We start from the raw sequence: 20,909 nt of genomic DNA on the forward strand, positions 1-20,909 counted from the left end.
GCCATAAAGTATAGAGAAATCACAAATCATCATTACACACAGCATCTCCTAAAATTTCAATTTGGTAACCAATTGCACCAAACGACTCCCCAGTTACATTATAGATGACTCCCATATCCCAAAAAATGCAAATAAAGTATCAACTCATAAGATCTAAGGTATTGTGTAAATAAAGAAATTTATGTACATATGTATATATTTGTGTGTATATACACATACTTCGTAACCCTTCAGCATCCATTGAACCAACTGATGATTTTGAGAAGACTTTGATGGAATACACTGAAAGTAATCCAGTCTTTGAAGAGTACCTCTGCCCAAAAGGGTTTTTAAAAAAATTATGATATTAACTAACAAGAGGAACAGCATCACAATTTACATAGTAATTACCTTTGCGTTGGGCCTGAAAATAATTGAAGAGTTTTCATCATACTCCAGGCTATTAAGTAGAAGAAAATTAGATATTAGGTAATAAACACGTATATTTTTCTCCAACATCTTTTCTTAGTAGCTAGTCTTACAATAGGACTTCTTACAACCTGCACTTTTAGAATTAGGCTAACCATACATGCATTAAGTGGCATAATACAGGAACTCTGTATCTGCATTTTATTCATTTTCTGTAGACTGTGTATCCCAAGGATTGCTTGTTTAATGTTATGCAATAGTACAGTTGGACAGAATTTGGCAACGTGACAGCTGAGAAGACCACAAAAAATAATGGTTACAGGAAATGGTAAGTATGCACTATCAGAATCACTTTTCATGAAAGAAGTAACAAGTTTGTTTTCTGTGTTCCATAATTTTATGGTTTCTGGTATATTCAGTGTTTTATGAAGTAATGTTTTTAGTACTTACCTTCCTAGCCTGTCAAATACAGGTGCACTTGGTTTGCTGACATTGTTGAAAAACAGGTCTAACTGAAATGTATGAGGAGATGTCTCACTGGGAACAGAGTCAAAGTGGAAAAAATATCATTTTTTAATCAAAATCTGGTTAATGAGAAAGGCAAGTCTTAAAAGACTGCTAAGCTATCTGCAGGAAGATAAAGAGTTCCCAACTATTAAAAATAGTAAATATTTACATTATTAAGCTATTATAGCAATAGCAGTTAGACTTATATACCGCTTCATAGGGCTTTCAGCCCTCTCTAAGCGGTTTACAGAGTCAGCATATCAATCCCACAGTCTGGGTCCTCATTTCACCCACCTCAGAAGGATGGAAGGCTGAGTCAACCCTGAGCCGGTGAGATTTGAACAGCCGAACTGCTGAACTAGCAGTCAGCTGAAGTGGCTGCAGTACAGCACTCTAACCACTGCGCCACCTCGGCTCTTCATTATATATTTTGTAAAACACGGTTCATACTTTTCTCAAATATGAGCATTATTATCTATGTATAATATAGATAAAACTACCAATACTGGTAGAATTAAAAAATGTTTTTTTTTCTTTCGTACAACAATTTGTATGACAATTTCTTTGGCAGTGTGTAATACTATTCTTTAATCTCAGGTACTTCACTAGCTTTCTGGCTAATCTTGAGCACATGTATGTCCACATAAAATCCTGACATATTAAAATGTTGTCTTTACAATATACTTTACATTGAATCCCTTGACAATGAGATGGCCAGCGTATATATTAAATAAATCAAGTATTGAATGCAACTGTCAATAATCCCTTTTTCCAACTAGTGGAAACTGCTTTTGAAACGAGTGTAAGCCAAAATCTCAGAAACAAACATCCATTGCTTCCTCTTCTTTTTTTATCTTGAGTCATGATTTGTAATATCTGAATTGGGCAAACAAGAATTGACATTAGCCAGAACTGACTCCAAACTATGGCTGACAAATCCAGAATTGACTCCAAACTGTAGCTGGCAAATCCAGCTCAAAAGATTATTTTCTCAGCAATTATTTTGCTTTTTTATCATCATTTCATACATCCTGCCATTACTTATTCAAAACTGAAAAATTATAAGAGCTATATTTCTTGTTTCAATTAATAAACAAATCCTTTTCAAAGTTCTTTTATATTTTAGTTTCTTAAAACAGAAGTATAATTCCATTATATAATGCTGGATGAACCCAGGAAATCTCAGGTTCAAGTCTATTGCAAATTCGGGCACATACTTTCACTCTCTGATTTAGTATGCCATTTTACAGAAGTTAATATCTCTTCTCATAAAAATAAGGGAACATCATAAAGCACTATGTATCTTAAAAATGACCTAGAAAACAGTGTTGGACAATCTCTTATATCATTTTTTCGCTTACCCATAAGCTCTACTTTCAGGTAAGTTAGAGTGAGCTCTTATTCCTGGAGGAATCACACGCACTTCATTGATGTAAACTACACAAGGAAAGCGAACCACGTCTACATTAGTGCTTTGCTAGAAAAAAATGAACAAAATTCATGAATTTTGAAGTGCAAAGTATCTTTGTTTTGTTTCATGAGCACTCAAAAATCTGTCAAAATATGCATTTCACATAATCCAGACCTTGCCTAAAAGTAACGTGGTATAACCATAACCATCCATTCCAGATGTAACATGCTATTTGCAACAGATAACAATACAATTAAAAACAATACTGCAGAATTCATTTTAATTTGGTTTTTGTCATTTTAACAGTGCCCCATTTTTTATGATAAACATTATAACAAGATGGCAATGAAGCAGCAGCTTCTCTGCTGAATTCCATATGATACTTTATTTGTGGTAAACAGTCAAAATGATCAAACTCAAATTATAATAGTTCCGAACATTATGTGAAGATCTAGCTGTCTAGAAAAGGCTCTAATATTGGGAAAGGTGGCAGGAAAAAGAAGACCAGAATGATCAAGGTGGATGGTCTAAGTGGCAGTGGCAATAAGTGAACTTTTGAGAGACTTGAAAGAACTGATAGATTCACATAAATAGTCAGACAGACATATGCTTTGCATACATTCACAGGACTGCAGTTAATAGAAACTGAACGTAACTAGTGAATATCTTTTCTTTACAGGATATGTGACTGGTTTCATCTGATGTTCAACAAAGAAATTCAATTCTGATAATATGTCAGCAAATTCTTTTAACATTAAAGAGATAATTCTTAAAATAAAACAAAAACACTTTAGGAACCTCAACTTTTTATAATTTTAAACATTGAATGCTTTTAAATTCTACACACTCTAAGAACTCTTAATTAAAAGGTGCATAAACAAAAACATCTAAACATTATAAAATCTTTCCCCAAAAACATAGTTTAAGGTTCCTCAGTAAACAATAAATTCTTATGCAATTATATTATTGATATGCTAGTAATGTTAAGAGTATCAGTTGGAAAGATGGGGTACTATTTTAACAATAAATTTGTAATAACCAGATTGATCATTTAGTTGGAAGATCTTAGAGGATATTTAGCCTAACCCCCTGCTCAGTACAGGATTCACTACTATTGCATGTTTGATAGATGACTATCCAACCTCTATTTGTAGACTTTCTTATGCCTATCCTGAACCTATGTTCTGAACTAGTTTTGACCCACTGGTTCTGCTCCTACCAATAAATAGATCCTCTTCATGTGACACCTTTCTGATATAGACTAAATGATCCCAAATCATTTAACCATTCCTTGTTTGGCTTGCTCTCCAGATCCCTCACAGTCTTTGACATAATTGCTTTTTCCCCATTTCAATATACTTCATGTCCTTTTTAAAACTGAGATCAAAATAAACTAATGAAGTTTTACAAGCTTATAATAAAATGTACTAAAATAATGTAATAAAAAATCAACATTTGCTAGATATGTATATCTTGATGGGCAAAAAGCATATTAAAAACCACAGGGGCTGGCATTCTCCTGATACATTTTTACTACAGTACCCAAAATAATTGAAGCACCTAACATTGGGGAAAAGAATCCTTTTACCTATTGCTTAGCATAAATTTTAAATTAAGTTCTTATATCAAAACTCCAAAGCTGCATGCATATATATAATCCACACTAATTTCACATAAAGCAGTATACCACTTGCACGTGAATATCTTAGAAATCAAATAGCACCCAAATCCAATGATTGTATGTTGAGAAATGTATATTCAAAGACATTTGATTTATTTTTGCTTACTGTCTATACAGTATTTCATTGAATCCCATGATTTCTTTTATCTTTATCATGAATTTAAGAAAGCTACATGTTTTTAAATGTTGATTAATACTGGATGGTTTTATTGCCGTCATTATTTAACTGAATTAGTCATATACCGGCATTTCGCCCTTCAAAGCTTTACTAGGGGAGAGATAGGAACAGGAATTATATCGCTATGAACTACAATCGGGAGGCACACATTTTGATTGAAAGATAAGATTTGGAGGGGGGAGGGGTTGAGCGGCGAGGTTATGCCAAAACAGCAAAAAATAGAAATACCCATCAAATCTATACACGTCCGCATACCTCAACAGTTTGTTTTATTTTATTTTTTTTAAAAACCCACTATCGCTACCGTTACGTGAAGCTGATTTCCTTTGTGGAGCCTGCAGACGGAGCTCTGAAATTAAGAGCCCACTATTTCCCTTCTCATAATGATCATCTTCTCTCAGATCCCAATTCCATCCTATCTGGAAGGCTGGGGGCGGCGAGGGGGAATGGGAGGTGGGAATGGAGAGACCCACGTCGCCTCCGTTACCTCAGTGGTTTGGTGTTTGAAAGTATCCAAAAAAAGCAGCTCCGTTGTTGCATCCGCCGCCATCTTGCGTCGGCGGAAGCGCCGAATCTTCCATGGCGAGCACTTCCGGGGCAAAAAGAGAGGGGGGGCGGTTGGCATTTGATTTGCATAGCTGCCTTTGCCCGTCTCTTTTATCTGTATAAAAAGCAAAACAAACCACCAGTGCCCGGAGGTTAAAAATCAGGAAGGCGGGCATATTGTTTTTGATTATTTTTCTCCATAGACCAACAGCAGCTCTCCTGCTACAACGTCTGGAGATTGACAGCGAACGGATGGGGTCGACTATATTGTTAAAACCGCCGTAAAAGTCTTCTCTTATTATTTAGGAACAGTATGATTTGCCTAGGATTGGTTCCACGTGTGAATCTAGCTTTAAGAATTTTTTTTTTAGTAACCTTGCAACGAGTGGGGATGATTTTTTTTTCTTGGTATGTCATTTTATTTCCCTTTTACATTTTAAAACTTCATTTTTTGTAGATCCATTGAAACATCTTTGCCAAGTCATTCTTTTGCATGCCATTTGTTTGAGAATAAGCAGCCCCTATAATAAATTGACTTCTGAGATATCTGGCGCCCAGCTCAGGGTGTCTTCATTCAGGTACAGTATACCTGTAAACTAGCATTGAACTGAGAAAAGCCTTTCTTTAAATCCACCGATGGCATCTTTGCGGAGTACCGCATTTTATGAAAAGACATCAGGTTCCCCTCTGTATCGGATGAGGTGAGCTGTAGCCCACGACATAGCTATCTTTTTAATAAAAATGTATTTGGAAAAGGTGCTAACTTCTGATTTTTGTCTATCATTAACATAACTGTCATCCTACTTCAGTCCTAAAGTTCGTTGGTGTTGAAAATAAATCTCAGGCACTGGGCTTAGTTGAAGCTGATCTATGAATATCACTGCTCGTCTGTATTCTTCAGGGATTCTGACTGGTGATGTTCCCTGAGCACTTAACAGCCGGTATAACATCCCAAATAGGATATAATATTACAAGCTAGATTCCACGTAAAGTCCGGAAAGTAATTTAGATACCAGGACTTTTAATGCCAGTGGTAACATCTACGCAGTAAATAAGGAAAAATATATCAGCTTGCAAAAGGTGACAATCCGATGGGCTTGTTCATGAGTCAATTTAGGATGACTGGAGACAAGTTTTGACAACTGTATTCTCTGCAGAAATGTGCAGAGCGACTTCTCAGTACAGTACAAGATCTATTCTGATTTATTGTATTTGCTCTTAATCAAGTCTTACCTAAGTTAACATCTCCAAATGTCCTGTAAGGCTCTCCACACACAGAGAAAAGTTTCTAAACTCTTAGAACTAAATAAAAAGGGAGCAATTTTGTAAGCCAACTCACTTGGAATGCCTCGAGGAGAAAAATGAAGAAAAAATATAATACATAAAAAGGATTTCTGCATTTAGATTTTCCCCTTCCGCTAGGCAGATTTGTGTGGGGTTTATTTTACCAGAAACAGGAAGCTTTATAAACAAATCATAAAAAACAGTTGCCAAACCGAACAGCCATTAAAGTGCTTCTGAATACAGATGGTTCCTAAAAATTTCAAACTGGTACCATACCATGCCATACAGTTCCGCCCTTAAACATAAAATGCAAACTGGAGCTATCTCCTATGCCAGTGCTTCTCAACCTTGGCAACTTGAAGATGTCTGGACTTCAACTCCCAGAATTCCCCAGCCAGCCAACACTGCCCTATGCTACCCTTTATTAACTTGGTACCTTCCAGATGCTGGACTAACTCTCAAAATAGCTAGGCTAATGAATGTATGGGGGAGAGATTGGGAAATTGAAGTCCAGCAGAGAGCAACAGGCAGGGGAAGCATTCTTCTTTGTTGCACATTTATTGCATATTTGTAACCTATGACTATTATTAAGTGTTGTACCTTAGGATTCTTGACAAATGTATCTTTTATGTACACTGAGAGCATATGCACCAAAGACAAATTCCTTGTATGTTCAATCACACCTGGCCAATAAAGAATTCTATTCTTATTCTATTCTATTTAACTCTAATTCATTGTAATACTGGTAATAGCTGCTGCTAAAAAGAAAAAGCAAGCCGGGTAGACAGAAATCCTCCTTAACGTCTTAAAATCACTCCAGAAACCTACTCAAATCTTCTGCGATCCCTTTTTTACTGCATTCTGTAGACTTTCCCGGAGCAATCTGGGCAAGGAGCTTAGAGCTCCGTTTCTTTACCCTGCTACTCCCGGGGCAGACGTAGCGTCGGGAATAGCAGCAACCTGTGGCCAGGAGAGCCCCTGCGCAGACTCCAGAAGCGCGATTGAAAAGATTTTGATCGCTTTCTTGAATGGCAGGCAGGCAATCAGCAAGGGAAGAGCTGCTTCTTTCACCCCGAGGAGGGCGGAGCAAGCGAGAGTCTCCGCCCCTTCCAAAGCAAGAGGCGCTGCTTCCTGCAACGATTTGCTCTGCAAGAAAGAGGTGATTGGTGGGGCTTTAAGCCTCCTGCAGTGACGCTGCCATACAGCCACCTGTTTTGGGCTACCGCAGTTTCTATCGCGGGCGGAGGTCTTTCTTGCCAAGTGTAGGCGCAGCGAGGCGATGGACAAAAAGAGCAGATAGTTGTAGATGGATGCGTGACCTGCTCCTCAATCCAACGTGGATTGCGGAACCCTTCAAACAAAACGATGAATTCCACCGCTCTGGAGCTTCGGCGCCTACGGTTGCAGCCAAACGAAAACATTCCCATCAAACGGACTTGCTTGGAAGGCAGGGGTCCAATTCCCACCGTCCTCGCCAGCCTCTCCAACTGCTGGAGAAGATCAAAGATCAAACTTTCTCCAAAGTTGGTTGGAGAAAGGCTGGCTCCCCCACGAGGCTTCACCCTCTGGAATCTGCGTGCGCCCTGGATTCGCACTCACAAACCGCCTTGTTCACCTGGGGGAAAGAGAGGGCGGCGCCTTGAACGAAGAAAGCGAAGACAAATCAGAATCTACCGCGCGAAAATGCGCCCTTCGGAGACTTGACTTTTCTTTCCCTGATTGGGCTGATTCCTTCTGTTGCTTCACGGATGCTTCCTCCGCAAACTCGCCCGCTCGCCACGTTTAATACCGTCCAAAAGGCCAAGCTGTCGGCCGTCCTCGCTTCTTGGCTGTATTTTGAGTTAGCCAGCCTATTTGGAGCGAATCTGATGTTCTTTTGGTAATTCAGTGTCTTGCTAGAATTCAAATATAACTAGGTTTTACAATAGTACTTTCACTGTTTTAAAGGCAAGCTTTCTGTGTCCCAGGCTTGTTCCCTCTGCTTGTCTTTCAGTTTTATCAGGTGATCCTATTTTAACATTTTATTTCAAAATAAGGTGGGGGAGGCACAGAAGATACCTGGGCTGCATCTTCGGATGAACAGAGGACTTACTCAATTCACTGGAATAGAGCTCACTGGGAAGCAAATTAATCACCTGCCATGTTTACACAATACATAAGAGTAACATGTAGTTAACTAACTAGTTTATGATTCAGTGAATCAACTAGATTTGGAAGACTGCAGGTGCTTTACATTCAATCCGTAGTTGCTCAGGAGGGAGACCTGCTGAGTTGAATGGCACTTATGGATGGCACCCTCAAGAAGGATGAGTTTTAAAAGCAAATGCGATGTATGCTTATTCCAAACTAAGTCCTACTAGATTCACTGGAACTTGCATATCAAATCTGCAGTTTGTTAAATCTACTGGATACAGGGCTATTGCCCCCCTGCACATACAATGGCCACCTATTCCACTTCTCAATTCTAAATGCCTTGGGCAGCTACTGTAGCTCTTTTTGTGCCACTCCCTTTCAATTTAACCACCTTTTATCTCATGACCCACTCTACGAAAGCTTTTGGATTGCAACACTGAAAGTTTGAAAAGGGAGCACACTCTTCACTGCTTTTACTGCAGCAGACTCAGATAACATCTTACAATATCTAAAATTGAATGGAGTTTGGTTTCAAGTACCTGAAAATAGCTCAAGCCCTCTAGCATTCTCACATAGTAATATATTTTGACCTCTAAGCAAGACTACTATAAGCAGTAGTTTAATGTTGGGTGCATTTAAACAGAGCTTATTTCCACTTGGGATTACTGGCAGCGGTTTAATCAAGTTGACACAAACTTACTCCAGTCATTTCAGTATAACAAATGTCTATATTTAGAGAGAAATTGCACTAATTATATAGGTGCAATTTATATCTAAAGTATCCATTAGCTTGGATTGTTTCCAGCCCAACTTTTCTATATTTTTCTAATATGGATATAGTAGCTCTATCAGGATTATTCATCTATTGCTGCTTAACCAAGCAATTTAACATTTCCAAATTTGTTGAACTTCAAGTCAGAGTTGGCTCCTGGCATATGAGCGGATTAGTCCCTGCAGTTTTCTTAGCAACTTTTTGGAAATAGTTTGCCATTGCCTCATTCCAAGGGCTGAGAGTGCTTGACTGGTCCAATTTTACTCATTTGGCTTTATGCCTAAAGTAAGACTAGCACTCATTGTCCATGGTTTTTAAGCCTTGTGCCTTAACTACTACACCAAATTGGCTCTCATAATTATTATTTTAATTAAAATTACAGGAGCTAAAATTCAAGGGCCCCAGGTTGAGACAACATATTTCACGTTCTTCAATCTTGCTTTGACATACATGGTCTTTGTAACAGTCAGCCTGTTTGTTTGGGTGTAATCATATCGATTTCAAAAACTCAGTTTCAAGTAACTAAGTTTAGAAGTAAAGCCCTATAAATGCCTCGTTAATTATAACTAGCCTCAGGGACTTGCCCACACGCTATTCCCTTTATTTCTGCCATGATTCCACATTTTATCAGTGTCTCTTGTTCTCCATGTTCTTCTCATTTATAACATAAGTAATCATCATGATTTGTGTGGCTCTGTGTCCCACCTTTATGGCATTCAGGAAATTTTTGAAGATCCTGTTGTGCTCCTAGATCTTGAGGTCATGACAATTGTGGAACCCCTTTGTTTGGTTGTATTTGCATTTTATACAATACAGTATACAGAAAGTCAGTTTGGTATAGGGATTAAATCAACAGATTAAAAACCAGGAGACCATGAGCTCAATTCCTGCCTTAGACATGAAGCCTGCTGCATAACCTTGCCAGACACTCACTCTCTCTCTCTCTCTCTCTCTCTCTCTCTCTCTCTCTCTCTCTCTCTCTCTCTCTCTCTCTCTCTCTCTCTCCCTCCCTCCCTCCCTCCCTCCCTCCCTCCCCCCCTCTCTCTCTCTCTCTCCTCTCCCCCCTCCCCCTCCCCAGGAAGCAGGTAATGACAAGCCAGTTTTCAAGTTGTAAGGTCTCTTGTTAAGCAGCCTATACCCATGATGAACCTATGGCACATGTGCCAGAGGTGGCATGCAGAGCCCTCTCTGCTGGTATGTGCGCCGTCATCCCAGATCAGATCTCCATGGCATTTCTTTCGTGACCTTCTGTTTCCCTGAAAATAACTAAATGGAAGCTCAGGAAAGAAAGATTGTACCTTTTGCTGCGCTGCTGGTGTTGGGATGCCCTGCTTCCCGGTGGCCAGCTGGTCTTCGAGTCTCTGCTGCACATGTGCGCAGGCCCGCACATGCATATGCACCTTTCAGTTTGGGCATGGATGCGCAGTTTGGACAGTCGGTGTCTAAAAGGTTTGCCATCACTGACCTATACATTTAGTAAGAAAATAATACCCAACTAGGAACCAAGGCTTTTCATCATAATGCATTTCTTAATTTACTTCATCTATATCTTCATCTATATCTACCATGTTGCATGTATGAATGGCCTTTCCGGTGAAATTTTCAATGTTTATACTTTCTGCATTTATTATCCTTTGAAAATCATAATTTCCAACTAAGCAAAGACACTATGCACAGTATCCATTTGCAGCATAATGCAAACATATCACCTTACTTAGTTGGAAATTTGTGGTATTGATAACATATGAATAATAAAATGTCTTTTGAAATGCCACAAGACTCTGCAGTTTTGCAACAGGGCTCACCACAAAGATGCCAACCAAAACAAGGCATGGTTTAAACTGCAGTACAATATTTATTTGCAATATAAAATTCTGGCCAAACTTGTGACACAAGTAAAAGTAAACCACTCCTCCTCTAAATTCTAGCAACATTAGGCCAACATCTCATTCTCAACTATTCTGACTGCTTACACACCTGGAAAGCACCTGCTGGGGGGGACATTATAGTGACAATTTCCACTATACAAGAAGAAGGCAATCAGCTGCTTTACACTGACAGTCCCTTTGACCCCACATTCTGCATGCCTCACTAGCCCTCAACCAGCTGCGGTCTTCCTGGCTGGAGCTCTGCTCCCCTATAGTGAGCCCTTAGTCCGCCCCCTCTTATTGCCACGTCCCAATGGGCAAGAGCCAATGGGCGGGCTCCCTCAGGTGTCTCCAGCGCGCTCGGTCTTACCTGCACCACGTGGGGAGGGGAGGAGTGGGCAGGTAGAGCCACCTCCCTAAACAGCCAAGCCCGCAGCCATTGCGCGCTTCCGAGGGGGTGTAGCCGAACTTATGCTTCGGAATTGGCTCCCATGTAATTAAGTTTCTCCCCCCCCCCCGCTCCGAAAGCCACACGGGGCATGCGTCTCTCTCCTAAAAGAAGGACCAGGACGGAAAAGCAGGGGTTTGGTGGCTGGAGGTGGCGGCCAGGGAGGGGGCGCTTTCTTTCCTACCTTCCTTCCTTCCTTCCTCCCTTCTTTTTCTTTCTTACACTAGAATTTGGGCTCCGAAATAGCGGCTGGCTGGCTTTTGCGGGGAGGGTGTTTTCTTTGCAAAGTTTGGTAAAAAGTGCGCGGGGGTGTTGTTTGCCTTGCCTTTCCTCCACCCCAATTTCGGGGGGCTTCTTTCTCCTCCGCCCTCAGCATGACGACGTCTCCCGATTACCTGGTCATACTCTTTGGGGTCACCGCTGGGGCGACCGGAGCTCGCCTGGGCTCAGATGAGAGAGAATTAATCCAGCTCCTGTGGCGAGTAGTAGATCTGGCCAACAAAAAGGTATTTTTGCCCGGCGTGGAAGTTGGTGAGTTAGGAATTTACCTGCACGGAGGGGGGGAGGGGACTTTCTCTTCCTCTTTCAGTTAACTGGCTCCCGGATCGGTTTAAGATAATAGTTAAAAGAGTTAAAACTATGAGGCAAGTCCCATCCGCGTTTATCGGGGGAGAAAACCCCTGCTCTCGATTTCGAAAGATTAGTAGAATTTTGGCCCGAGCTGTTGTAAATCGCGGGGATGGATAATTCCACAGAGGAACTATAATCAGCGGGGGAAAGGCAGATAATTTAAACCCGTCTTTTTGCACTGCGATGCGCAACGCTGATTGGACGTGTTGGGAGTTTTCTTTCGAAGGGGAAAGTAGGCTTGGGTGGGTGGGTGGTGTGGGGAATCGGGGAACGTTGTTGGTTAAATGTGTTTTCCTCCCCCCCCAAAAAAAGAGGGGCGGGGTTGGAGCCAGGGACTCGAGATGGAAGGGCTCTATCCTGATTTTGGATTTCAGTTTATTTTGGGGAGAGGGGTATAAATGAGCCCCCTGATTCTCCAAGGGGCTCTGGGGAAAAACCCATGGGATGACAAGCAAGTGGAAGGAAGCAATTCCAAAGGAAAAGCTGAAGTTTTATTGGGAGTCTGTCTTAATGGAGAAAACCACCACTTTTTCCTTGGGCCAAGAGAACGGGCCTCTAGAGATACACACACACACACACACACACATACACACTCACTCACTCACTCACTCCGCCCCAGCTAAGAAAACCACCTTTGCCACCATCCCGAATCCTCTTCCTGGTGGGCTGCCAGATCCTGAGGGGCAAACTGATCTCTTCCTTTCCTCCCCATCCCCCCACCTTTATTTTCCCCTGGAGGTGGGCAATCTACATCACGTCCTGATTGGGCCTGATCGCCTATCGCTGACGGACGAATGTCGAGAGGAGACCGGCCTAGATGAGGACATCCTGGCTCTCGCCCCACAGCTGGAACAAGCCCTGGGGCAGGTAGGCGTGACCCACTAGCCCCTTTTTTTCCTCCAGGGCCGAACCTTGGCTTGCTTGCCTCCTCCTCCCTGCTCTACCGAGCTTTCTGGAAATCGGGGTGTGCAAGGCGCACCAGATCACTCCGGGGTTGGGTGTGTTGTGGGAAGGGAAGGAGATTAGAGGTGACTCACAGCCAGAGCACGGGAGAGGCAGATGGCTTCTTGCCCACGTGGGCTCCCGGTACCCTGGCTGCTGGTGCCTGAACTGGGATGGCTAGCCTGGTTGAGTCAGCAGAAAAAAAGAGAGACCTCTGACTGTCACTGAGGTCAGTGATGCCTGCTGTTATCAGCTCTACGGGACTTACAATCACTTCCTCATTAATGACCCCCAGAGTCTTCTACTCTGACCTAGTGAAGAATCTAAGGGGGGAGAGATGTTCAATAAAGTCAAAAGGACAGTCACGACTATGTGCAGCCACCATATTGATTTGGATGCTCCATGTCACCCAGCTGACCTTGAGTCATATCCTCTTACTGCTACGTCAGAACAACAACGATTGGATGACCCCCTAGGGCAGCGTTTCTCAACCATGGCAAATTTAAGACGAGAGGACTTCAACTCACAGTGCTGGCTAGGGAATTGTAGAAATTGAATTGGGTGAATTTAAGATCTACCCCTCTTAGAATGGCCAAAGTTGAGGAACACTGCCCAAGGATATGCAATACGTCGGCAAGGAAATACCCCCATAAATAGTATTCCATCTCATGTGACTTAAGAGCTGGCAGAAGATGTAACTGAACTCTTGAAAAGTTTCTGGTTGGAATAGCAGTGTAAACAAACAAGTAGCTTACGCTGTAATGATTTGGATCAGATGCCTCTTGTTGCTTTCTAACTATCTTGGATTTCTCACTATATTTCCTAGACAGCAGTGGATTTCTGACTCTACAGTCCAGCACATTAAAAAGGCTGAGGAAGTCTGATCTAGTGTCTCCATTAATGACTTCTTCCTTTTCATGGTGCTAATGATGACTTTGCCATGCTCTTGATGGTTGAAGTTGATTACTACAAATCAGAGGTCTTCAAACTTGGCAACTTTTAAGACGTAGACTTCAACTCCCAGAATTCCCCAGCCAGGTCTGCTGGCGGAAGAATTTTGGGAGTTGAAGTCCACAAGTCTTAAAGTTGCCAAGTTTGAGGACCCCTGCTATAATTAGTACAACTAATACAGTTATTCTAGTTTTTAAACTGAAAGGTACAGATTCACTCAAGCTGAGGTTAAGCACTGCTGATTGCATGGGAATATCAACCAAGGGGTTTTTTTTTTGGCAACAGTACAAGAGTGATTTGCCATTATCTTCTTTCTGGGAATATTTTCTGCTTTCCAGTTAGCCTAAAGTTCTAGGGATGTCCCATCTCAGTTTGGTCTAGTGGTTAAGGTACGTAAGACTAGAAAGTGGGAGTCCATGAATTAAATTCCCATCTTAGCCATGAAAGTCAGCTTGGGTGATTTTGGGATCTGTCATTCTCTCTCTGCCTAACCCATCTCACAGGGTTGTTGTGGGGAGTGGGGGGGGGGGATGAGAGGAAGGTGTGTTGGATATGTTCACCAGCTTGAGTTATTGTAAAAATTCCAAAAAGTGGAATACAAGTAAATAAAAATTAAGTAGTTTTAACCCTGTTCCTCTTTTTTCACCAGCCAGTTAGGATAGATACAACTCCACACAAGCCACCCTGCAATTTGTTGCACCAAGTGTATTTCATTATAATTCTCAATTATTGTGTTTTCTGGAAGACTGGAAAAGGCTGATTTAGGTGATCTTTTTAGATGCAACAGCTTTTTGGAAAAATATTGATTGTGATAAGACAAATCAAAATAATTCACAAGCATTAGCTATGCCCAAATAGGCTGACACAGCTATTGTGCGTTCCAGTTTCTACAATTATTATCAAAGAATTTGAACTGATACCAATTTCTATGACACTGGAAAAAGGGGCTTCAATTAAAACAGACTTTCTGTGAGATGCTGGGAAATTAGAGGACTCCAGCCAAGATGTCATAAAAAGTATGATAACAATTCAAGTTACTAGAGCAGTGTTTCTCAACCTTGACAACTTTAAGACAGATAAGACTATGGTGGCTGAGGAATTCTGGGAGTTGAAGTCCACACATCTGAAAGTTGCCAAGGTTGAGAAACTATTAGAAAGCTAGAGTGGAAGAAAATGAGGAACTTCCCATTTCAGGGGGAATTGTTTGACATAAACAGTGCCTCCAATTTACATTTAAGATGTGCATCCTTAGCGAAAATATACAAATATTAATTTTGCAGAATGCACTTTCATATCATAAATGGGTCTTTCTGCATTGTATCCTTTTTTTTAGTTCAACCAGTCTGTGAGCAACGAACTCAATATTGGCGTTGGTACGTCCTTCTGTCTCTGTGCCGATGGGCAACTTCATATCAGGCAGGTTTTGCACCCTGAAGCATCAAAAAAGGTAAGTGTGCTACATTCAGTCTCTCTCCTCCCCCCATCAAAATCAGGCTGTGATGGAGCACACAGGTTTTTCCTTAAAAACTCATATTTACTGTCACATTTTTGCTTATTAAGGCTTATGACATTACAACTGGAATCACATTAGTGACTCCCTAGCTGAACTTTTCAGATTTCCTGGTGTTTCAAATATTGAAAACAATGTGCTATATTTTATTATTCACAGGCAATGTTTTTGCACTTCCATGGTACAAAGAACTAAGAATTGATTTAATCTTTATAGATTTGTGTTTTGTATCAATAGCAGATCTTGCCCATGAGTAGGTATTGAGGAACAGAAGGAAATAGCTGAGCAAAACCATCATGTCTTTTAGATGCCTGGGAAAAGTTTTTAACTGATCTTAGAACAGTGCTCCTCAACCTTAGCCATTTTAAGATGTAGTAGGGACTTCAAAATCCAGAATTCCACAGCCAGCCACAGAGTTTTGAAGTCCTTACATCTTAAAATTGCTAAGATTGTGAAATAGATAATTCTTGTTCAGACATATTGTTTGGGGCTTATTTGGCTGTACTGCTTTGTTTTGGATTTCTTGCAAATTATCTTGAAATTTAGGATAAATATGACACCTGTAACCATGGATAATATATCTTTTAAAAGTTTATAACTCAGTAATGATTGCTTGTAATATAACAATTCTCTATAAGGAACTGTTACAATTCGTCTTTTAGATATGGAGTGACTTTATATTTGGCTGCATTTAGTGTATTTCATTGTTTTTATCACTCTTCTGTTCAAAGAGATTAAATCTCTCAACTGCATCTTCAAAAATCACATTGCTGTAGATCTTGAAATTCTGGTAGTGAACAGTATCTATTCCCCAAGCATTTCAACTGTCTCGGTGTTAATGTCTGTGACAAAATTATGCATGTGGCATGAATTGATACAATTTTAGAAAATAGGAAAGCATGCCACTCATCCTGTATGTCATTAATTTGTCATTTTTTCCCTTTATTATAAATAGAGTTGTTCTTAATGTGCAGGTATCATTTATCGTAAAACAATTGAGTTCAAACTGTAATTGATAAGTCTCAATCCTTGCTAAGATTCTGCTCTTTGTCCCTGCCACTGAATAAAACACATTCTTGAGGGATTAAAACCCAAAATAGTGCTTATTTCATCCAACCAGACTTGGTCCTCTTTTTAATATAAAGGTCCAACAGACTACATATTTTTAATTTTCTCTTGTTCCCACAAAATGAACATATTTTGTTATCTTCTTCTGCATTGTTTATATATTTTAAAATCCTACACACATCTTACAGCAAAGCTGAAGATCTCTCATTTTATAGTGGCATTGACAGTATTTACTTGGCTGTTCTTTAACAGAGAAAGTAGTGATAAATAAACTGATCTAGCTGGCAAACTCTTGGGGAAAATTAGTTTACATTTAGTCATAGTTGCTACAAACGTATCACTCTCAGAGCATGATGATTTTCTATGCAGCCTCTGAGCAAAATTAAATTGATGACATATTTTCAGTGCTATCCAGATAATTTCATCTATCCTGTGAAGCCCAGCTTACATTCAGCCTGTAACAAATCAGTCTCCTTCAGCAGAGAATTCCTTCCAGACATCTCAAGGGGCTTGAAGCAGGTGTCTGTCAATGTATCACAAAACAGAGATCAATCATTCACAAAAGCATGCACTTCATCTCCACTCCTTTCTCTCAGCCCTGCAGAGAAATAGTGCTTGTCTGGAGTTTATAGTTGGACAGAGCATCAACTAGCTTCAGAAAGCAAGGAAAAATCCCTCTTTACAACTAGAAGATGGAAGACTTCCCGCCCATCTTTTTAAAATGTGGCTGCAAAAGGAGAACAGCTGTTTTCAAAGCTGGGAAACTATAGAGGGATGAGTTGCACTTTTGTTCCACCAAAACAAAAACTCTACAGTGGTTATGTCACAAACATGGCATTTTGAAATAAAATGAAATAAATTAACCTTGAGACAAATCCGTCTTAAAATGACAGGGCAAGAGGGATTGTGTTGTCATTCCTTTGGGATGAGTTCAATTGAACAATCCTTGCATTGTATCAGTAATGGAAGCTGTTCCATGTGATGGCATTTCCTAATTTCCTAGGGCAACTATATCAAATCATACATCTTTATGTTGTTTTGAATCACAGTGAAATGGGTGTAAAATCTTACGAAATGTTATGGTGAATAAGACAGCATGATCAATCTGGTTAAATATTTTATGTAAACCAAAGAGAAGGCTTGAAATGGATGTTTGCTCATGGGCTTTTTTATAGAAATATTGTTCAAAGTAAATATTAAGAAGGAAGTATGGGTATTTTATTTACTTTTAGTTTAAAATCATTTACACTATAGGCAAAGCCTGAAAAGTCAGAACTGCTGCCTCAATTGCCAATTCTGAGTTTAGACTTTTCAAAGGGCTTTTGTAAAATATATTAGACTCCATAATTGGGTTGCTTTATTACACTTTTAAAAAAACCAGTGCTAAACAAACCAGAATACCTAGGTACACACAATACACTAAGCCGAAACCAACCAAACCACTTTGTGAATCTATCAGTTTATAACTTGGCAAAATATGTAAGCGCAGCCACCATCCTTTTTTTCTGTAGATATGAAATTGGTAATTAAAGAAAACTAGAACCTGAATGTGTTTAAGGCAGATTAGTTTCTCTTTTAGCTGTGTTCTTGAAATATAGACACCTGATCATATATTTTGCCTGCAGATAATACTTACAACCATTTGTTTGGTAACTGTTCAGAGTTACAGTGGCACTAAAAAAGTGATTTAAGACTGGTTTCACACTTATGACCATTGCGGCATCCCCATGGTCACATGAACAAATTTTGGGCACTTGGCAACTGGCATGTATTTATGATAGTTGTCCTGTCCCAATGGTTATGTGATCACCATTTGTAAACCTTCCCAGTTGGCTTCTGACAAACAAGGTCAATGGGAAAGTCAGATTCACTTTAACAACTCCAGCAATTCACTTAACAGTTGCGACAAGAGAGGTTGTAATATGGGACACCACTCACTTAACAACTGTCTTGCTTAGCAATGGAAATTTTGGATTCCAGTGTGGTCATAAGTTGAAGACGATTTGTATTGACAAAAGATAAATCTGGTTTTTGCAACCAGATGGCTGCCAGATACATTGGATTAGAAAGAATCCTGATTGATCCCAGCTAGTAAATGCAGTGATTTGCCAAGTAGGAATAGGAGAGGTTTAATAGATTTGCTGGTTTTAAAGAGGTCTTTTTGGCCAGTGACGTCCAACTTTGCTCTGGGCTGGAATTACTAAGGAGATCGTAAAACCCTTCTTAATAATTGATTCCACTTTTTTTTCCAATTCCAGGTTTTTTATCTTTTTAATACAAATTATACATATTATAGGAACAAAGCATTGTCCAGGTCTTTTTTTTTACATCCTCTCATTTACATAGTCCATTTTACATCATAGTTTTGTTTTCACTTTCAGCCAAATTATTCTGTTCTATTATTTTCATCTTTATACTTATTGTTCTTAATACATAAACAATATCTTCAATTGCCCATTCAAAGTTTCATTTCTTATTTTCTTCATTTACATATTTTACTATAAACAACAAATATCTTCTGATTCACTATAATTGATTCCACTCTTGCAATGCTCTTTATTATTAAGAAGACTCTCAAAACTTTCAATCAGAAATAGCTCTCCTGTAACTATTGTTCAGTACTTTTTTCTAGAATGCTAGAGAACAGATGTTGACTTTTTGTGTGTGACATCCTTTCAGGTATTGATTGAGTTCTATCATATCCGATTTGTCAAAGCTTAACATACCCAATTCCTTTATTCTTCATACCCACTTTCTCCTTTCTTCATCATAAGTTTGTTTCAATTCTCTAATCTTCCACACTGCCCTCCTTTTGTTACCTGTTCCAGTTTCTACTTCAACTGTTTTTAAAGATAATGGAGAGAAGTTAAACCAGACTATCAACAATTTCCTTCAGTGTCCAGATGTAATTCTTATTCGGATTTGTTCAAGGGCAGGAAGCATTCCCTGGCTAGAATTCTATCAAACTTGGGATTTTATTCCTCCAGCCATTTGTTCATAAATGCTTAGCACAGAGGTCTTCAAACTTGGCAACTTTAAGACTTGTGGACTTCAACTCCCAGCAGAGCTGGCTGGAGAATTTCTAACTATCTTGGATTTCTCACTATATTTCCTAGACAGCAGTGGATTTCTGACTATAAAGTCCAGCACATTTAAAAGGCTGAGGAAGTCTGATCTAGTGTCTCCATTAATGACCTCTTCCTTTTCATGGTGCTAATGATGACTTTGCCATGCTCTTGATGGTTGAAGTTGATTACTACAAATCAGAGGTCTTCAAACTTGGCAACTTTTAAGACTTGTGGACTTCAACTCCCAGAATTCCCCAGCCAGCTCTGCTGGTGGGAGAATTCTGGGAGTTGAAGTCCACAAGTCTTAAAGTTGCCAAATTTGGGGACCACTGTACATCCTCTTCTTGAAAGGACCAGACCAGGTTAGGAGCTGACTAGATCTGCCTTTTCATGGTTAACTTTGGTCGTTTTGACCATTTTATTTTTTACAAAGCAGTTGGGCTACTGATGTTTTTCTCTTTCATTTTGAACATATTAGAAGAAATAATTGTAGTTGTTAGCTTTCCTTGTTTATTCAGCTTGTTTTGATCTTAACCAACATCCAGGAAAACATACCATGTTTCCCCAAAATTAAGACAGGCTCTTGTTTTCTTTTGACACCCCCCCCCAAAAAAAAATAAGCACTTGGCCTTATTTTCAGGGAAGTCTTATTATTTTTGAGGTACAAGAGGCAGCGAGCGTGGTCACTTCATGGCTGCTGCTGTGTTGCAATATTTTTGGGGAAGGCTTATTTTAGTGCATGTGCTCAAAAGTCCGATTGGGATTATTATTCGGGGAGATCTTATTTTCAGGGAAACTGGGTACATTATATAATTTTACTTTTCTTTGATGACCTGTCTCTTTTCCAGTTCCTATATACAGGCAATCCTCAGCTTGCAATCATTCATTTAATGACTGTTAAAAGTTATGACAACACTGGGAAAAAAATAACATGGCTGTTTTTCACACGACTGTTGCAGCATCCTGATAGTCATGTGATCAGATTCAGATACTTAGCAACTGATTCATATTTATGACTTACAATAGTTCAATTAGTGACTGTTCCAAGTTAGAGAAGAACTGAACAAAACGACGTATGACTATGTTTCACACTTAACAACTGTTGCAGCATCCCCATGGTCATGTGATTTATATTCAGATGCTCATATTTATGGCGGTTGCCTTGTCCCAAGGTCATTTGGTCACCGTTTGCAACCTTCTGATAAGCAAACCAGATTCATTTAACAACTGTGTTACTAGTTTAACAACTGCAGTGATTCACTTAACAAATGAAGCAAAAAAAAAGTTGTAAAATGGCACAAAACTCAAGAAATTTCTCACTTAGGAACATAAATGTTGGGCTCAATTGTGGTTGAAAGTTGAGGACTACCTATGGTGTCTTTTTATTAGATTTTCACCAGCTTCTTACAGAGCTACACTGCCTTCTTCCGTTTCTTTTCTGCTGGTATTGTGTTTTAAGTGTTTTTGCTATCTATCTTGGATTCCTTTTCCTACACTATTCTCC

The 20,909-nt window shown here is 39.7% G+C and overlaps 2 protein-coding genes across 4 annotated transcripts in view; one reads left to right on the forward strand and one right to left on the reverse strand.

Annotated features, from left to right (window-relative positions):
• The window catches only part of VIRMA (vir like m6A methyltransferase associated), a 31,703-nt gene extending 26,950 nt beyond the window's left edge, over positions 1-4,753 (reverse strand). Inside the window, exons 1-4 of the mRNA XM_032222722.1 lie at positions 4,673-4,753; positions 2,277-2,392; positions 859-945; positions 391-439 (exon numbers count right to left, since the gene is read on the reverse strand). Coding sequence (XP_032078613.1) covers positions 391-439; positions 859-945; positions 2,277-2,392; positions 4,673-4,735 — 315 coding nt within the window. The 5' untranslated portion in view covers positions 4,736-4,753. The remainder of the gene's footprint in view (positions 1-390; positions 440-858; positions 946-2,276; positions 2,393-4,672) is intronic.
• A 6,464-nt stretch (positions 4,754-11,217) lies between these two features.
• Positions 11,218-20,909, forward strand: part of ESRP1 (epithelial splicing regulatory protein 1) — a 44,033-nt gene continuing 34,341 nt past the window's right edge. For 2 of the 3 annotated variants that reach the window (XM_032223172.1, XM_032223173.1), the window contains exons 1-3: positions 11,292-11,742; positions 12,605-12,733; positions 15,093-15,206. In XM_032223172.1, coding sequence (XP_032079063.1) covers positions 11,611-11,742; positions 12,605-12,733; positions 15,093-15,206 — 375 coding nt within the window. In that variant the 5' untranslated portion in view covers positions 11,292-11,610. The other variant, XM_032223174.1, reaches the window with a different exon arrangement.

The sequence above is a fragment of the Thamnophis elegans genome, chromosome 8, assembly GCF_009769535.1.
Source record: "Thamnophis elegans isolate rThaEle1 chromosome 8, rThaEle1.pri, whole genome shotgun sequence".
NCBI lineage: Eukaryota > Metazoa > Chordata > Lepidosauria > Squamata > Colubridae > Thamnophis > Thamnophis elegans.